Here is a 17,782-nt window from a genome sequence, read left to right as displayed (position 1 = left end):
TGGGTGCAGGGGTGAGAGGCTACACAAGAAGGTGGGTGAAGCAGGTGGGAAGATCCCAGGGACCTTTCCTAGAGCCTTGTCTTAGTCCATTTGGGCTTCTCTATCAAAATACCTTAGACGTGGTAATTTGTTGCTTACAGTTCTGAAGGTTGGGAAGTCCAAGATCGAGGCACCAACAGATCTGGTGTCTGATGTCCATAGATGATGCCTTGTTGCTGCTTCCTCACATGGTGGAAAGAGGCAAGGGAGCCCACTCAAGCCTCTTTCATTTTCATTTTTTTGAGACAGGGTCTCACTCCATCGTCCACGCTAGAATCCAGTAGCATGTTCATAACTCACTGCAGCCTGAACCTCCTGGGATGAAGCAATCCTTCCGCCTCAGCCTCCCACATAGTTGGGACCACAGGAACACCACCATGCCTGGCTAATTTTTTTTTTTTTTTTTTTTTTTTTTTTTTAGACAGCAGAGTCTCACTTTGTTGCCCAGGCTGAGCCTCTTTTATAAGGGCACTCATCTCATTCACAAGGCTGGAGCCCTCATGACTTAATCACTTCTCAAAGACCCCACCTCTTGAAACTGTCATATTGGGTATTAGGTTCTAAGATACAAATCTGGGGCAGACACTAACATTCAGACCATAGCAAACATCAACAGTTAAAACACTGGGATTTAAAGAGAAAACTAAACTTTTTCCCAAAGTACCCTTATCTCCCAGTTACACAAACAGGTTAATAAAAGTTGTCATTGCACAGATGGCTCTCTTTGAAAAGGGAGGCACCAGAACCCACCTACTTCTCTCTCCTTTGTCACATTGCTCTCAGCTTCAGTTGGCTTCTTGATAGGCCTTGTTGGAATTATAACTGTTTATCAGTCATGAAGACTAGTAACTAGATTGGAGTAATGATTTCTGAAGGTGACATAACTGTTAATAAGCTGCTTACAGGCCCAAGGATGGGGCATGTTACTTTTAAATAACCATTGAGATATAGGTTAAAATTTCTCATTGTTAACTTGAACCCAGTTAATAACAAGTTTGAAGGTGGTTTTCTGCCTCGTATCCTTAAAAGTGAAAATACACAATCCTTTTGAGCATTTAAAGGAATGTTTTCGAATTTCTAAAAGTTGATGGACACAAGGATACACTGTTTTAGCAAGAGAAAGGGAATTGACTTTTTCAAGATGTGAGGTTACAGTTATGTAAGTTGGAACAGTAAAAGTAATTTATTTTCATTCTCTTAGTGTTGAAGTCCTGAATCCTATCTTCTATGTGTCATCATTTGCCAACCAGTCTTATGCTAGAATCTCAAGTGCTGAAATGCTGTTTGTATTCTGCAAACAGGCAAGTGGGTTAACTGCATTGATTGTAGCCCCACTGAAAAGTCAGAGGGACTTGAATTTGGATCTGGGCCTCATAAGCTATCAGCTATGGGACTTTAGTCAAATAACTTGACTGCTCTGAGTCTTTATTTCCTCATCTGTAAAGTAAGAAAAGTGTCTTTTTTCACTGAGTATAAAGATTCAGTGATATAATTTATGCAAAATTCCTAGTACATCAGCTGACATGTACTTGGTGCTAATTAAATATGAGGTTTTTTAATTCATCTGTTGTTGGCAACCCTTCTAAAATTTTCACATTTGCTCAGTTTAAATCTGTGCTTTCATTTTCTTATGTGTGAAATTCACATCTGTGTTGTCATAAGGATCAAATGAGAGCATATGTCTTTTATCTTTCATTTACAGCTGCGAGCAAGTCACACCAGCCTACAAGCCAGATATAATGAAGCCAAGAAAACGCTGACAGAGGTGAGCAGATAGATTCTCCTTCTTCCGTGGGCCCTTGTCAAGAATTGTTTTTGACCTGCACCACTAATGGAATGACATGTTTCATCGGTCTGTGTGTGGGAGACAGGATCCTATTCTCAGAGGCTGCAGTCAGTTTGAGGACATAGGACAGTTACACGGTAGTGTGAGACCCATGTCATCAGTTTGCCCACACTGCCACATTCTAGTCCCTTAGCGGTCTTGGTGGGAGAGGTCTCTGTGGGCTGCGAGGGTCAGGAAAGGCTTCCTGGGAAGGCGAGCCTGATAGGCTGGGTGGGGCACAAAGAAGAACTCACAATGTCACCCACAGTAAATAGCTCCTGCCCCTCAAACAGCAGCTTATATAGTAGCTCTAAGATCCTGAATTCCCTGAGAGTGAGATGTCTTTTGAAAGATGAGAGAACCTCAGAGTGATATAATTGTTCAGAATTTCCACTTATCTCCTAGGCAGAATGGGGGAAGGGCTGCAGAAGGAGAAGGAGGGCTGGGAGTGCATTTGAACCCTGCGATTCAGTCTGTAGTCCAGGTTGCAAGTGTGCTACTTCACATCAGCATTGTTGCTGCTCACTGTCCACTTGTGATTGCTGAACAGACACCTCTGCCGCCACCTCTGTCATGAGCAGTGTGTAGATATTTCTGTCCCTTGGTTTCCACAGAGAACTATCCTCATCCAGACTTGAAAAGCCGTCTTCCTTGTGATTTTGGTGCTTGGACTGTAGCTGTACTATGGAAGGACCTCACTGCAGGGTCCCTACCTCGTACTTCCTGGACAATTTGGAAGCTAGGATCTTCAAAGACGTCTCTGAAACCAACCCAGTATCCCTACTTTTCTAGAATTCACATGACATTTACTAATTTAAAATTCTTATTCTGTAGCGATGTGTAGCACTTAATTTGCCACCTTGATGTAAACCTGACAAAGCTTTTCAATTCTGGTCTGGACTAACCTCTTCAGTTATTGTCAGAATGTTTCAAAAGGGCAGGCACATGAATGGCAATTAGAATAATTTTTTTCTCATTGTTCATAAAGACGCCTGCCTTGCCTTTGGACAGATTAGCTTCCTTTACATTGCTCTGTGACTGCGTTCCTTATGGATTAGATGGCAAGCCCTGTGGGTTGGGAGCCCTCTGTGATATTACTTTTAGTGCTGCAGAGCCCCTGGCATGAAGTTTGCCAATTCGTGGATCTGTCTTTGTATAACAATCTGGAAGAGATTAAAGGCAAAATATCTTGATATCAGTTTTCTAAGACATTTATATGCCTTAGGATATAAACTATCAGGGACTTATAAAGGGGCTTTTTATACTAAATACTAAATCAAGTATTTGTTGAGCCCTTTTCATGTTATAAAAAGGTGGAGAGTGTGATTTAAGTCAGTAATAAGACTATCCTCAAATGAAAACAGCAGCCAACATTGCTCTGGGCATATCATTCCTGCAGTCATCATTCCTTTTTGCAGATGGGAAAGCTAAGGCAGAGAGGCTAAATAACTTGCCAAAGGCCATGCAGCGGGGTGTCAGGATTCAAATACAGGCAGCCTGGCATCAGAGCCCTCTCTGGGAGCTTACTATCTAATAGGAAAATCAGACTAATTCCCATCTAGAGAAATGGGAAGCTGTATAAAACCTAGTACCGAACAACTTCTGAAGAAGCTTGATTTGGTCAGCCTGTGTGTAATTAATGTTTTTCACCTCTGGGCCTGGTTCTCCTTACCTATCAAGGTTAAGAGTGAGCAGAATGAGCGCTCTGAACCCTTTCACTCCAGGCTTCCTGGATTTTACCTCTTCAGCAAAACCTGCCCTTCCAGGATAACCTAGTGGCACTGAAAAGCAGAGAGGACTTGTGTCTTTCCAGTAAATCTGGGAAAAGTAGAGCTGGGCATGGAAGGTCGCAGACCACTGGTGCCTGACACCTGTGGGGGAGGCTGCATGACTACTTCAGAAAGGCCAGGAGATTGGCTGGCCCCTCCATTTTGTAACTTCAGCAGTCACAACTCTAATTTCCTGTGTGTGAGGCTGGTTGTTTTTATGCAGTATTCTTTTATGTCTAAGTGCATTAATTGTACCTAGTTTTGCTTGCTCTGTAACTATTAAGATCAGAATTGACTTGTTGAATTTATACATCTTTTTTAAGGTTATGTCTGTCTTCAGCTCTTTGATGATCCTTGGTTATATGCTCATCTTAAATTTTAAAATTTTGGGTTACCACCTCTGTGGATCTATCCATTTTATGCAGCCTACTTCCTGTGTTTATTCTGGAAGGGATCTACCTACTGTTTGCTGGGATCAGCCGGTAGTAACTGATGTTCTGGGTCGGGGAACTCCCCATTTCTGCTGGGTATCACCAACTATGTGGGACCCTGCCCTGCCTCTGAGACTTAAGCACCAGCTCTTGTGTTTAAGAGAGTCAGATTTCATTGCCTAGCCTGTGTGGCTATTCCTAATGCAGATCCCCAGCACTGCCCACCTGTCCTTCCTATGTCTGCTAACTCCACACAGCTTCCTCCTGAGGCCATTCCTGTCTGTAAACCATCTTTTTTGGCCTGCGAGGTTAAACTCTTGTGTTCTAATGTAATAGTCTGGATGTTTGGGGGTCTTAGGGCAAGAAGGGGTGGCTGCAAGTTGTGCTTAGTCTACTATTTTCAACTAGAACTCTTGAAACTTTTTTAAAACTTTTTTTTTTTAATTTTTGAATAAGTAACACATTCACATGGTACAAAATTCAAAAAGTACAAAGGGTATAGGTTTGGAGAAACAGTCGGTATTTTCTTCACCGAACAGTAGATACTAGAGATCGTTGTAAAAGACCTACTGTATTCTTTTTTAAAATATTGGCTTAGTATTCTGTTGTATGATGTAATTACCTACTTTACACATTAAAATCCGAGTTTAAGTTTCTTCTTTAAAAAATGTCATTATCTGCCTCACAAAAAGAAGGTGAAGTTGTTCACCTCTGCTACCAAGGCTCCAGCAACCATGTCTTCATTCTCTCTTGCAGCTGAAGACTTACAGTGAGAAACTGGACAAAGAGCAAGCAGCCCTCGAGAAGATAGAATCCAAAGCTGATCCAAGGTAAGAGGTTTCAGCATGCGCTTATTTTTGCTTTGATGAAAGTGACTTTGCTGATACTTGTTGGCTTAATTTGTTTAAACACAGAACAAAGCAGCCAAAGGCTATTGGTCTGGCCCCTGCAGGTCAGATCATTTTACTGTTCATCCAGAAAGTGGTGACTCTCTGTCATGCTGAAATGTGCTTGGGCTGCCCTGGGTTAGTCACCTTTCTCCCAATACCCCTTGTGTGCAGAAGCAGCATAGTTTTTTGTTTTTCTATTTTTCAAAATGGTCATACCTTCATAGTACAGAAAAGGGCGTATGGTAAAAAGTCTTCCTCCCACTCCTGTCCCTAGCCACCCAATTCTCTTCCCTGGAGTTCACTATTGTTACAAGTTTTTGAACAACTCATGCCTCCTTGGTAGAAAAGGTGCAGTCTTTTCTGTCAAGATACAGCTGCTGTAGTTGTTTGTTCTTTCATGTAGAATAAATTGTCATTAGAGCATTAGAGGAGAGAAAGCACTTAACATTTGACCTTTTTAGCTTCAGACTATTTGGGTGGCAAAGTCTCCAGGGAGCTGCTTATTTGAATGACTATGAAATCAAAAAGTTGCTGGCGCAGAATGAGCAGTTCTTGTTTGATGAACATTTTTAGCAAAAAGTACCCACAGGTAACTTGACTCTATAATTAGAAACCTTTGTTTCATGAAATGGATCAAAGCACTGTCAGATATTTGATATTTTTATTGTCAAATTAGTGCTTTTAATGACCTTAAGCAACTTGTTTCCTTTTCAGAATGGATTTTAAAAATAGTTTTCAATACTGTATATGCCCCGAATACAGTTGAATAATTGGTATCATTAAATTTACTTGGTACTATTGAAACTCATTGATGTTTCTATAGTTGACATTTTAATTGTGGCATCTGTAATGTTTTCTTGGATCCGGCATGATGGTCTTGGGTTTATAAATGAATAATAATGTCAGTTAAATGGAAGTCATTATCATTTGTGCAGAATACATGAGACACTCTTAGAGCTGAGAAAGGAAATTAAAAAGAGAGTCCTTTTTTAGCTGTGGACCTGCTTTTAGCTGTGATTCATAAAATCATAATGGCCTGCCATATGTCATTTTTTTTGTCTTTTCTCTTCAGTATCCTACAGAACCTGAGAGCACTTGTAGCCATGAATGAAAATCTGAAAAGTCAAGAACAGGAATTTAAAGCACATTGTCGAGTAAGTGTTGTTTGGTGTCAGCAAATAAACCAGGACTCTTACCGAATCTCTTGGTTTAGCTCCATTGTCCTGTTGTGGCATCCTATCCAGTGCAGTTTAAAAAGCAGATTCGGCCAGGCACAGTGGCTCATGGCTGTAATCCCAGCACTTTGGGAGGCCAAGGCAGGCAGATCACGAGGTCAGGAGATCGAGACCATCCTGGCTAACACAGTGAAACCCCGTTTCTACTAAAAATACAAAAAATTAGCCAGGCGTGGTGGCAGGCGCCTGTAGTCCCAGCTACTCGGGAGGCTGAGGCAGGAGAATGGCATGAACCGGGGAGGCAGAGCTTGCAGTGAGCCGAGATCACGCCGCTGCACTCCAGCCTGGGCGACAGAGCAAGACTCTGTCTCAAAAAAAAAGCAGATTCATCCAGCAGTTATTTGGCAGTTGTATAAGCCAAATAGAGCACCATGGTTAGTAACTTTGTGCCAAACCCCAAAACAAACAATGTCACCTAACTTTGGTATTTGAAAGAAAAGTCTTATGAAGTTTTTGCAAAAATATATTTTGTTGACAGACGGCCTTTGTGAAAAGAGTAACATCACACAAAACCAGGGCAGTCTTGAAAACCTGGGACGTCTATATCCTATGTATAAGTCCTGGCTGCCACCTTCTGGAAACTTGTAGTCTAGTCGTGGGGGTGATGCGTGTTCAGGCGACTCTAGTGTGGGATAGGAAATGAGGCCTGGCAAGTTCTGTGTGAGCTCCAGGGGAGGAAAAGGCACTTCAGTACAGGAGCCACCAAAAAGCTAGATCTTACTTAAGGGCCAGGGAGGACAGCAAGTGGAGGAGGTACTTGATAAGGCAGAGCTCCAGGCCGGAAGATGGACAGCTGAATAAGGTTGAGGCCTGCTGGAGAACGGAAACAGACAAGACTAATTGGAACTAGGCTCTAGATCACTTGTTCATTTCAATGCCCAGTGATTACTGCATACCTCACCAGCCCTTCAGAAAGAAAGACCTCTTTTGATGGAGGAATAACTTCTGTAGCCTCCTGAAAAGAACTTTCCCAGGCTGATAATTGGAGATCAGGGCAGCTACCTCATTAGCTTTTCGTCCCAGAATAAACTCATGAAATGTGAAAATAAGACTTGTGGACCAAATATTTGAATAATTGCATCTAATTACTAGCTTGTCTGAATTTTGTAAACGTTCATGTCACTTTTAAAGGAGGAGATGACACGGCTACAGCAAGAAATTGAAAACCTGAAAGCTGAGAGAGCACCATGTGGAGATGAAAAGGTAAAGGCTCTGAATTAGTCCTTGAGACTGTCAGGTGCTATTACAGGAAAAAGATAGTTCTAGAGGACCAAAGAGCAGACCGCTGGTGCTAACTTATCCTGTAAATACACATTCCTCAACTGTTTTCCTTCTGTGACCTTCTTAGATTTGCATCCATCTCTTCTCTCTTTCCTCTGGGAGTAGAAGGCAGCAGAGGGTGTGGAAGGCAGCAACCCAGACACGAATTACCAGATTACACAATTCTGGCCTCCCTCTGTTTAGGGAGATATTTCTGGGAAAAGTCTGAGCTCTATTTCCTGCTCACCCATTCCTTAAATTTTCTGCCAGTTTACTCATTTCACCTTCCTCCTTTCCTGCTCAGGGATAATGCCCCACTCCCAAAAGGCAGCAACAAACATGAAGAAGGAGAGAGCAGTGTTGGATTTAACGGAAGAACCCTAGGCTTGCAGGAGCAGTTTGGGTTTAGGGAACACACCTGGACAGCTGGTTCTCTGAACAGAGGACTTGATCTTCCAAGGAGCTAGCATGAATTTTCATTAAACCTTAAATTGTAAGAAACAGGGAACTTGAGGCTTAGGGAGGACAAGAGTGTCCAGCCACCCAGCACCAGACCGCATGCCCTGCTGCCTGGCCCAGAACTCTGCACTGGACTGTGCCCATGGCTGTACAGGACACTGCCATGCCCAGCTGGGAGACGAAGATCTTGCAGGGCAGTTTTCACTCTCCTGAGTGGTTGCATTATTTCACCTGAGCCATACAACTCCACATCTGTGAGGGGACTGGCATGGGTGAATAGGAGAGCCTAGGAGGCAGTGGTATCCCAGGCTCATTGTCACACAGTCCACCTCTCCTGTTGTTTCTAAAACTTTAAACCTTTAAAGCTCAAATCATCAGTTTGAGTTTTGAGCCTCTGAGTTTGCACAAATTAGACTCTCAAGATCTCATTTCTCTTTTCAGCACATCTTGTTAGCGAGATTCTTACATTCAAAAAGAGCTATACGGTTTACCGTGTTAGTGTGTAACTGACAGACACCTAAGAACAATTTAAAATCTGGGGCTCATCTAAGGGCAGTTCCCTTTCTGCTCTCTTCAGACATGCTCCGGGGACATCAACGCATTTCTCAGCTGCACCCTTATGCCTCTGCCTGGCCCCTTCCTCCATCTAGATCCTTGGCTTTGTCCTATTCCCAAATGCTCAGGAGAGGTGTTTATTATGTTTTCATTGTTTCAGACCCTCTCCAGTGGAGAGCCGCCTGGTAGTACCTTGACCTCTGCAATGACTCATGACGTAAGTACCTGTCTGCTCAGGATTGGCATTGTCTCCTGAGGGCAGGCAGCCAGCTTTCCACTCTCCTGTGATGGCTTCTCACACCTACTTTAATGTGCTCTACGGCCAACTCCACATCTAGGCTTTCCAGGGCATTGTCCTGTTTGATACAGCTGGGCCTCAGGTGGAGGCAGGGTCTCACCAGGAATGGCCCTGAAGATCACCCTTCTGATGGGTTTTCTTCCAGTCCTGTGTACAAGCATGTTGTTTTCATACTGGCATCTCATCTGGGAAGGCGAGAGGCCTGCGTTGGCCACATATGCTGGTCACCACTCGGGCTCTGAGGGGTGGGGTGGTACAGAGGGAAAAACCTTCTCTCTCTGTTGTACTATATACCAGCCTCAGCAAACTGTTTCTATAAAGGTGCACATAGTAACTCTTTCCGGCTTTGTGAGCCAGCTCTGCTGTAGTGACCATAGTTGATCTGTAAATGAATGGACATGGCTGTGTTCCAATAAAACTGTATTTACAAAAATGGGCCACAAGGCATATTTGGCCCAAAGGTTGTAGGATTTACCTCACAGGCTGTAGTTTGCCACCCTCCTCTGAGTTAAACTAGTGCTCCCCGCATTCCAAAATCCTCCAGAAGAAAGAGATAGGAAAGGAAGTGGAGGAAAGCAAAAGCAGGAAAACTGTAAGCATCTGCCTTCTTTAAGGGTTCCTCTTCCCTTTGTACCCTCATAATCTCCCAGGAGAATGAGCTTCAGCACTCTTCCAGTGAAGTCTGTTGGATTTTGTCTGCAGCTGAGCTGCTTGGGTGGGTTGGGTTGGGGGGTGTGTTTATATTCCCTATGCTGAGGAAGGAGGGGCTCCTTTGACCCCTTTTGTAACTTTCTCTGAGGCGACAAACCATCTCTTACCTTGCTAGGTTCAATAAGGGACTAGTTTCTATTTTCTATGTCAATGCTGCCCAAAAGAACTTTTTGCAGTGGTGGAAATGTTCTGTTCTGCACTGTCCACTGTGGCTAGTGGCTATCACATTGGATAACACAGCTCTAAGTAGAAACAGAGAAAACTAGCATCATCTCCAAACACAGGCATAGAACAACACATTCTTTAACTAATGATTTGTCTCTACATCATCATAGGTTTTTGCAGGGGAAGGGCATATACATTTGGAGGTTACTTCACTTGAGAATACTGGATTTGCCCTGGGTCCCAGAAGGAAGAGTTGTTATAACGTGATATGAGAGGGTATCAAGGGTCTCATATGAGACAGGACCCAGACAGTAAACTTGGGCATTTAAGAAGAGAAATATAAGGCCTTAGGATGGGGGAGATATGATAAAAACATATTCGACTTTCAAAGACTCCATTAAAGAGTGAAAGTTTTCTATTCCCAGATAATTACAGCCTTTTCCAATTTTCAGGAAGACCTAGACAGACGATATAATATGGAGAAAGAGAAACTTTACAAGATACGTTTACTACAGGTGAGTAAAAGAAGGACAAAAATATGCATAAATGCTTCTAACTAGGTATAAATGTCCTGTGACATAACTAGAAAGTCTCAATATCTAAGAACTAGAGAAAATAAGTAATGAGGCTGCAGTTCACCAGTCTTCTTTCTATCTGTAGTGTAACTCAGTGATTTAAGATGTTGGTATTAACATCTCACATTGGTATATTACTTTCACAACCACTCCTTTGAGTTAATCCTTACCCCAGGTGGAGAGTGGATATTACATCCCATTTTCTTTATGAAGAAATTGGCTCAAATAAGGTGAGTACTTCCCCAGAGTCAAGCAGCTGGTAGGTGCCAGAGTCTGGATTCCAGTTCCCCAGTACTCATCAAGTACTAAACAAGAATTGTGCTCTAGTACTGTTCCTCTGAAATTGAGTGCCATTTCAGCTGGTTGTTTGTTTGTTTGTTTGTTTGTTTGGATAACCAGTGGTTTGTGAGAGTGACATCAAATATGGGGGAGATAGGTTTCAAAATTAGCTCTAAAATTTAATTCATGCAGAGTCAAAATTACATTTAAAATCCCGTACATTGCTGGGATCTGGCTTATGGAAGCTTAAAAGCCAGAAATTCCTTGTGTTGCACTTTGGTTCAAGCCAACCTTCTGTTCTCTGGGAGGGAAAGGCCGGGCTCTGGTAGGAATGGCTAAAGGGCTGCAGAGGCCAGTGAGAGTCCCTTTCCCCTCTCTCTGGCACCTACTTACTTTGCTGAGCTGAGAGGGTTAAATTAGAGTGAGTCAAATTTGTCCTTGTTACAGACTACTAACCTTTAAAGAGGCACAGAACTAAATAAAATCGGGACAGTACAGCTGCATATTTGGAAACTTTTTGACTGAGTGCTTTATATGTATTCAGCATTGGTTCGGGTCCCAGAACTAATAAATAGGATGACCCATCTCCTGTACATGCTGGCTATTTGAGAACCAAGACGTGTCTATATATACATCAAAGTTCGAGGGAGTTTATGTGCAAATTGCTTTCTAAGGGCAGCTTCAGACTGGCTAGGGGAAAGCTTCAGTAAAGCCAGTGGCTTGCTGAGGGCAAGGGCCTGAGTTAGGCAGTGGCTGTAGAATGCATGGAAGTGAACTGATGGGACAGATTGCAGGGCTGTAGCTGATGGAACTTATTATCAATTGAGATAAAAAGAGGAGTCAAGGATAGTGCTGGAATTTCTGACACAAGGGTGAATAATATTTGTGTTATTCATAGAGAAGAAGCATAAAAGAGAAGGAATGGACTAGGGTTAAGGGGGAGAGGAGGAATATAAATAGGAGTGTTAATGAGATCTGTTTGGGGCTTTTCAAAGTTGGGATACTCAACCACATTGAAATGTCCAAGGAGTGCTTGGTAGTCAGCTCTGACTCCCAGAATAGTATGGGCTGGAGATTTGGGTGTCTGCAGTGTTGATGAGGACCGGGGCTGTGGAATGTGGAAGAGGCCCTGAGGCTACACCCTGGTGAGCACGTGTGAGGATAGGCAGAGCAAAAGGAGGGATCTCCCAGTGAAGATGCGCCTGAGCAGCCAGAAGGGAAAACAAATGCATGAGGCTTGTGGGAGCCCAGCAGAGAGCTCAGCTGAGAGGAGGGGAAGTGCCACTAGAAATCAAGAAGGCTAGGAGCTGAGAATTGTCCATTAGGTGTGTCCCTGAGAAGGTGTGCAGTGACTTTGGCAAAAGCAGTTCAGTGGGGCACTGGGGAGAGCCCAGTCACAGTGGGTTGAAGAGGGACTGGCGTGGACAGAGGCTCCCATGTGTGTGGCTCTTGGTACATTTCTCTTCCCTGTAAAAGGAAAGAGAGAGGCTGGTAGTTGAAAGGTGACGGCGATTAAAGAAGGGCTTTTTAAGGAGTGAGGACATGAATGTATTTAAATGCTGATGAGAAGGGTCAGTAGCCAGTGAAAAGTTACAGATGCAGTAAAAGACTGAAGAGTTGTATCTTAAGACTCCTGAAAGAAAACTAGGAGTCAGAGCCTGAGCACCCATGGGGAGCGTAGCCTTGGCCTAAGGGAGAAATACATCCTTCCCTCTCCCTAGAGCTGCAGAAACCCAGTTTTGGATTAGGTCGCCAGAGCTGAATGTGGGTTTCCCACCAGGAGGCTCCTATTTCCCCAGTGAATTAGAGATTCACATCTGCTGCTGCAGGCGAAGCAGGCAGGAGAGTGGGAGGATGTGGTGGACAAAGGGATGCAGGCACAGAAGAAAGGCAGCACTCAGAGCCCGCTTGGTCTGGAGTCTACACGTGTTCAGTGGGAGCCATGCACAAGTGAGCGGCTTGCTCCCCCTGCAGCTGCCCCTGCACCGTGCCACACCACACAGCAGTGCCATGCCTCCCAGACCCGGTCAGTAGGGCAGTTTCCTGAGTCCGTGGAAGGGAGAAAATGCTAGAAAGTATTTGAGGAATAGGTTGTAGGAGCTTTTTAACCAGGATGAGAAATTTGGGATGTGTGTGGAGGCAGCAAGGTGGCATAGCTTCCCATCATCTGAAGCATTCCTGTTGTTGCCTGTCCCCGCCTGGCAGGGTGGAGTGGGCTATTCTAGACTCCTTGGGGGCCTGGTGGGCTAGCTGCAGGCTCTGTCCATAGAAGCCCTTCCCATTCAGTATCTTCCCTCCTGGTCCATTCATTTGGTGCCTTCTGTGATTCAGTTCACAGTCACGCCTCCTCCCACACCTAGGAAAGTGGGAAAGTCAATCCAAATATGAGATGGGGACCTTTAAGCCGATGGCAGGAGTTTGTGCCTGCGTTGTAGCGCGCATGGTTGGGCTCAGGTCGGGGTGCAGGCAGTATTTTGGCTCCCTAGAGAACATGTAAGGTCTTTTACCAAATAGTACTGTCTCTGCCTCCCTTTTGCATTTAGGCTCGAAGAAATCGAGAAATAGCAATTTTGCACCGCAAGATTGATGAAGTCCCTAGCCGTGCCGAGCTAATACAGTATCAGAAGAGATTTATTGAACTCTACCGCCAGAGTAGGTGCATCAACCACAGAGAAGCTCTAGAGGCTGGGAAGGGGCAGGCGAGGGGTCTATTCCACTTTAGCATGGGGGAGCATGCACCAGAGCGCAGTCCACAAAGGCCACCACCAGAAAGCTCCGTTTCATCAGCAGGCCCACTTGGCAGTCCTGGGAGCAGCACTGTGGTGCTTTCACTGCCCTCTCCGTGGACAGATGGTTGAACCAGTTGAGCTCTTAGACTAAAAGCTTCAAAGCAGCCCTCATCCTGGTCAGCCACACAGCCTTCCCCTGAGCTCCCGCACCACTTTCCAACTTCACACGGAACATCGTGACCCTGGTGTCTGGAGATCAGTCCTCATTCATTGTTCTTCTCTACAGACTTTCTTGCTGATGTGGTCCTTAACCCTTAACAGCATCATATTCACGCAGTAACCCAGGACCATGTATGTGCCCCTCAGCCTGAATAAGAGACCATGTCTCAGGCTCAGAATGGCCTTCAAGGCTGCCATTGCCTTTCTCTTCTAACACTCCTGCCACATCTGCTCTTGCATCATATCTCAGCTAAATGACCATTAGCTGCAGTGCCTCCAAGTCTCCTAGCCACACATCTGATTCTGTCACTTCTATCTCTGCTAACAAATCTTCAGGAACTCCTCAGGCCTTACTGAATAGAGCCTCTTTCTTTACCATGCCTGGGTTCCTCCCCAGTCTGAGTGGCCTACCTGGAGGCCCCTCTCCTGATCTAAACCTTCACTCTGGCCTTGCCAGCCCACACATTGTCTCTGAGCAAACCATGAGCTTTGACGTCTTAGCCTTTACTCCTCCTATTCCTGGTGCCTGGATCTCTTCTCTTCTGTCAGGCTAAATTCTTCAATACCCAAATCAGATCCTGTAAACCTATTCTAGGCCCCCCACCCCAGGCAAGAACTGATCACCTCTTCTCCAGGCTCCTACTCTTGTATGTCCCCATGATACCTCAAACTCAACAGGTACAAAATTGAATTCAGCCCCCCCCCACCCCATATTCCTCTTAGGCAAACTGGACCCCTCTTTCTTCTCTGACTCAAGTTGCTTGCCAATTCTGTGTCTTAGTAATTTTCAAGTCTATTTCTTCTGGACTGCTGCTGTAGCCACCTTCCTTCACTGCCCAGAGTCTAATCAGATCTTTTTCAACATATATTTGATCATTTTACTCTAAAAGCTGTAATACTTAATAGCTCCCTGCAACTTCTTGGATAATCTTTAGAATCCTAAATACACTATACTAAGTCCTGCATCGCCTTGGCCCACTTCACCCAGCTTCACCCCTCTTGCACATCTGCGTCTTGGCCTGTGAGCTGGTACCTGAGTCCAGAGTGCCATTATCCTACAATTCCCACTTGGTATTTGAAAATCCACCTAAGATATTGCCTTGAGGCCTTGGCCTCTCCAGCATCCTTCCTGGTAGAGCACTGGCTCTATTGGAGGAGTTCAGATCACGCTTCCTTCACGTGCCCGGCCCCACTAGGCTGGGATTTCATCCAGTCCTCACACTGGACTCAAATGATCAGACGCAGGGATCAGCAGTGACAGTGTTCAGCAGAAAGTAGTTTCTGCTTTAAGTTAAATCTTCCCTTTACTTTTCTATTCCTGCTTGTTTCAAAGCTTTTAGCAATAATAATACCTGCATCTGTTTATTTCACAGAACAAATTTCACACAGGTTAAAATCATCTGATAAAGACATGTTTATAAAGATACTAAGGACATTTTCAAGCAGTTACATCAAAATACCTGTATCAATGTATTATTATCAAATATCTACAACCCCCACCCAGTTCTTTGGCTGGATGAGGTAAGGGTAGCTGGTTCATTTGTGGGAGTAATTCTCAACTTTCGGTATTCACTGTCACCACCCGGGTCCCACCTTCAACATTCTCCTTTCATTGGTCCTGAGACTTGTTAAAAGCTTCTCAGGCGATTCTGTTTGCGCGCTGTGGGGTTTCTGCAGAGTGAGCTCCCAGGCCTGACAAAGCTGTCCTGGCAGTGCATTCATGGAGGAGAGGGGGCAGGTAGGGTGTTCTGATACCTGTTCTTATTCATGTGCTGATTTCTTTACCTTTACAGTTTCAGCAGTGCACAAAGAAACCAAGCAGTTCTTCACTTTATATAATACCCTGGACGATAAAAAGGTTTATTTGGAAAAAGAGGTAAGAACGTTTATAAAAAGAAAATGGCTAAGCAGCTAACAGTGCAGTTGACTCCAGGAAGTCAAATGAACTTGATGTTTGGGACAGGTATGTTCAGCATTAGCAGAAAGAGTGCCTATTTTATATGGTAAGTGCTGGCATACCCAGTCAGAAAGTGCAAGATTCCTTGGAAGCCCAGACTGACTGCTGTGAAGTGAGACTGGTGGACAGCCATTCTAGAGTGCTATGGGGGAAATGCCATTGTTAAAAGGAACACAATGGAAGCTCTGGAGTTGGTGAGACTAGTTTGAGTTTTAAAGGAAGGGAGGAACCAGCTGAATGAAATGGGGGTGGTGGGCTTGTTTTAGTTTACAGGGAGAAAATACCTGTTTAATCATCAGTGGCCGACAAAGGCGTGAACTAAAAGGTTTGTAAAATTCAAAGCGGGGTGAAAGGGTCACTGTCACTCCCTTTGTCTTTCTAACACTTAAAAACTCAGGTTAAATTAATGGCTCAGCGCTTTCCCAAGTTGATGACATACGGTTGAAGCACAGTATGCAGATATGTCTTAATTTGAAAAAGAGAACAGTCCTGGTCTTCACCATGGCAGCATAGTGTCCTGAAGAGAACATGGGCTTTGGCATCAGTCAGATTTGGGTTTATTTGGGTTTTAGTGTGGCCTCTTTTTTCTCACCTGTAAAATGGGGATAACACCTAATTGCATTGATGATGATTATAGGACAGCCTAATCCTGTCATCCTCCCCCAATCCCCAGCCTGCACTTGAATCAGCCCACCTCACATGCATAATGTTGACAAAGGACATGCAGATAATGGTATGTTTTTCTTTTAGCCTTCTAAGGACAGAATGAGAAAATGTCAAGTTCCTTACACGTGGTGGATTCTCAGTACATACTTGTTCCTACCTTCCCCCTCACCTTGAGGTTGATAGAATGTGTTTTCATTTTATCACCTTGTAGCCTACAGTAATTACCACTTTAATAAGGATAATATTACAAATGTATCTTTTACCTGAACCCAAATTGGGGCATCTGTAATTACTGTCACCTTTACTGCCTGCTGTCAGACAAACCAGGTAGATCTCTGTCATCCTAGAGGGTGCTCCTTGGGAAATTGTTTTATTTTTTTCTGTATCCGGGGCCTTACACAGTGGTAGGCATATAACAGACATTTGATAAATGTTTGAATAGATGAATGCATGTCATGGGATTTGCATCAGACCTGGGGAATAGCTCTGTCCCACATCCTGGCCTTGGGGCCCTCCTACCTGGCAAAGGAAAGATTTGCCAACCCTGACTTAGGGATAGGCCAGCCCCTTCCCAAAGGCCTTAAACCCCATTGACCTTCCTTCATCAGCAGTGTTTAAAGTTGTTCCACTGTTTAAAAACTAGGAATATTGCGAGGCAGAGTGGGGAGCTGGGCTTTCTAATTCCAAGCCATGTTACCAGTTAGAATGTTACATTTGAATAAATTTGGTATTTTATTTTAAATGGATTTATGCCTGTGATAGTTTAAAACCTTCCTGTGGAGTAATAAGGACAAGAAATATTCTACACTGCAGACTGTGAACCTAAAGTTCACATGTGGTAATTACTTAGTTCTGAGCCCCCAAGTCGAGTAGTTTTATGGCCAGAAAGATGACCCAGGTTTCCTTACGCCTGCCTCAGAGCCCTTCCCAGGACTGTATCATTGGGGCAGATAAGAGGATTTGCTGCGGGGCTAAGGCAGTGTCCACGGGACCTTGAACAGTGCATCCCCTTGGAGGCGCTCAGCCACCCAGCAGCTTAGCTTGCTGCATTGGCGAGAAGATTCTGTGGGAAGGAATAGGGTGTAAACAACTCTCACTCTCCACACTGTCTGACTCCCGTAAACTGTTATCCTTGAAAATAAAGTGCAGTGTTTGGCAAGATAGAAAGGGCTATGGTGGCAGCTTGCCTAGAGAGCCCTAGTGTTAGCTTAGTGTCCTCTCAGCTGGGATCCAGTTCCCTTCAAAGCACCCTCTCCCTACATTCCTGTGGGAATGCCCTGTAGGAAGAGGGAATTTTCTGTGAGAAGAAGGTGGATTCCCTGAGGAAAACTGAGACACAATATGTGGCTCATTTTTTTTTTTTCCATATATTACTTTAATCTTCATAAACAAGGCATGTGTTCCTTGCAGAAACAGTATGTGGAGACAGGCAAGTTTGCAGCAGTTGCAGTAGTTTGGAAATCTTTTTGCCTGTCTTATAATTTCGTTTGTTTTTTTACTTCCCCAGATTAGTCTGCTGAACTCAATTCATGAGAACTTCTCACAGTAAGTACTGTCAGTCCTCCTTCCCACTAATACCCTGCCAGCCTGCACTTTGAATTCAGCCCACCTCACATTGCTATAATGTGCTTGACAAAGGCACATGCAGGACTTAACGCTGGGTATGTGATTCTTACTCTTTTAGCCCTTCTGCTAAGTATCTTGTTTACACTCTACTTGA

At 44.2% G+C, this 17,782-nt stretch overlaps 1 protein-coding gene across 3 annotated transcripts in view; it reads left to right on the top strand.

Annotated features, from left to right (window-relative positions):
• CCDC93 (coiled-coil domain containing 93) overlaps nt 1-17,782 on the top strand; it is a 100,098-nt gene that overhangs the window by 61,070 nt on the left and 21,246 nt on the right. For all 3 annotated transcript variants that reach the window (XM_003275182.4, XM_030801098.1, XM_030801099.1), the window contains 9 exons: nt 1,742-1,804; nt 4,821-4,894; nt 6,027-6,108; nt 7,321-7,392; nt 8,624-8,680; nt 10,090-10,152; nt 13,035-13,143; nt 15,233-15,315; nt 17,570-17,607. In XM_003275182.4, the coding sequence (XP_003275230.3) occupies nt 1,742-1,804; nt 4,821-4,894; nt 6,027-6,108; nt 7,321-7,392; nt 8,624-8,680; nt 10,090-10,152; nt 13,035-13,143; nt 15,233-15,315; nt 17,570-17,607 (641 nt within the window). The remainder of the gene's footprint in view (nt 1-1,741; nt 1,805-4,820; nt 4,895-6,026; nt 6,109-7,320; nt 7,393-8,623; nt 8,681-10,089; nt 10,153-13,034; nt 13,144-15,232; nt 15,316-17,569; nt 17,608-17,782) is intronic.

This window comes from Nomascus leucogenys, chromosome 20 (assembly GCF_006542625.1).
Source record: "Nomascus leucogenys isolate Asia chromosome 20, Asia_NLE_v1, whole genome shotgun sequence".
NCBI classification, from domain to species: Eukaryota; Metazoa; Chordata; class Mammalia; order Primates; family Hylobatidae; genus Nomascus; species Nomascus leucogenys.
The sequence above is the reverse complement of the archived record's forward strand: the minus strand, read 5'-3'. Positions and strand labels throughout refer to the sequence as shown.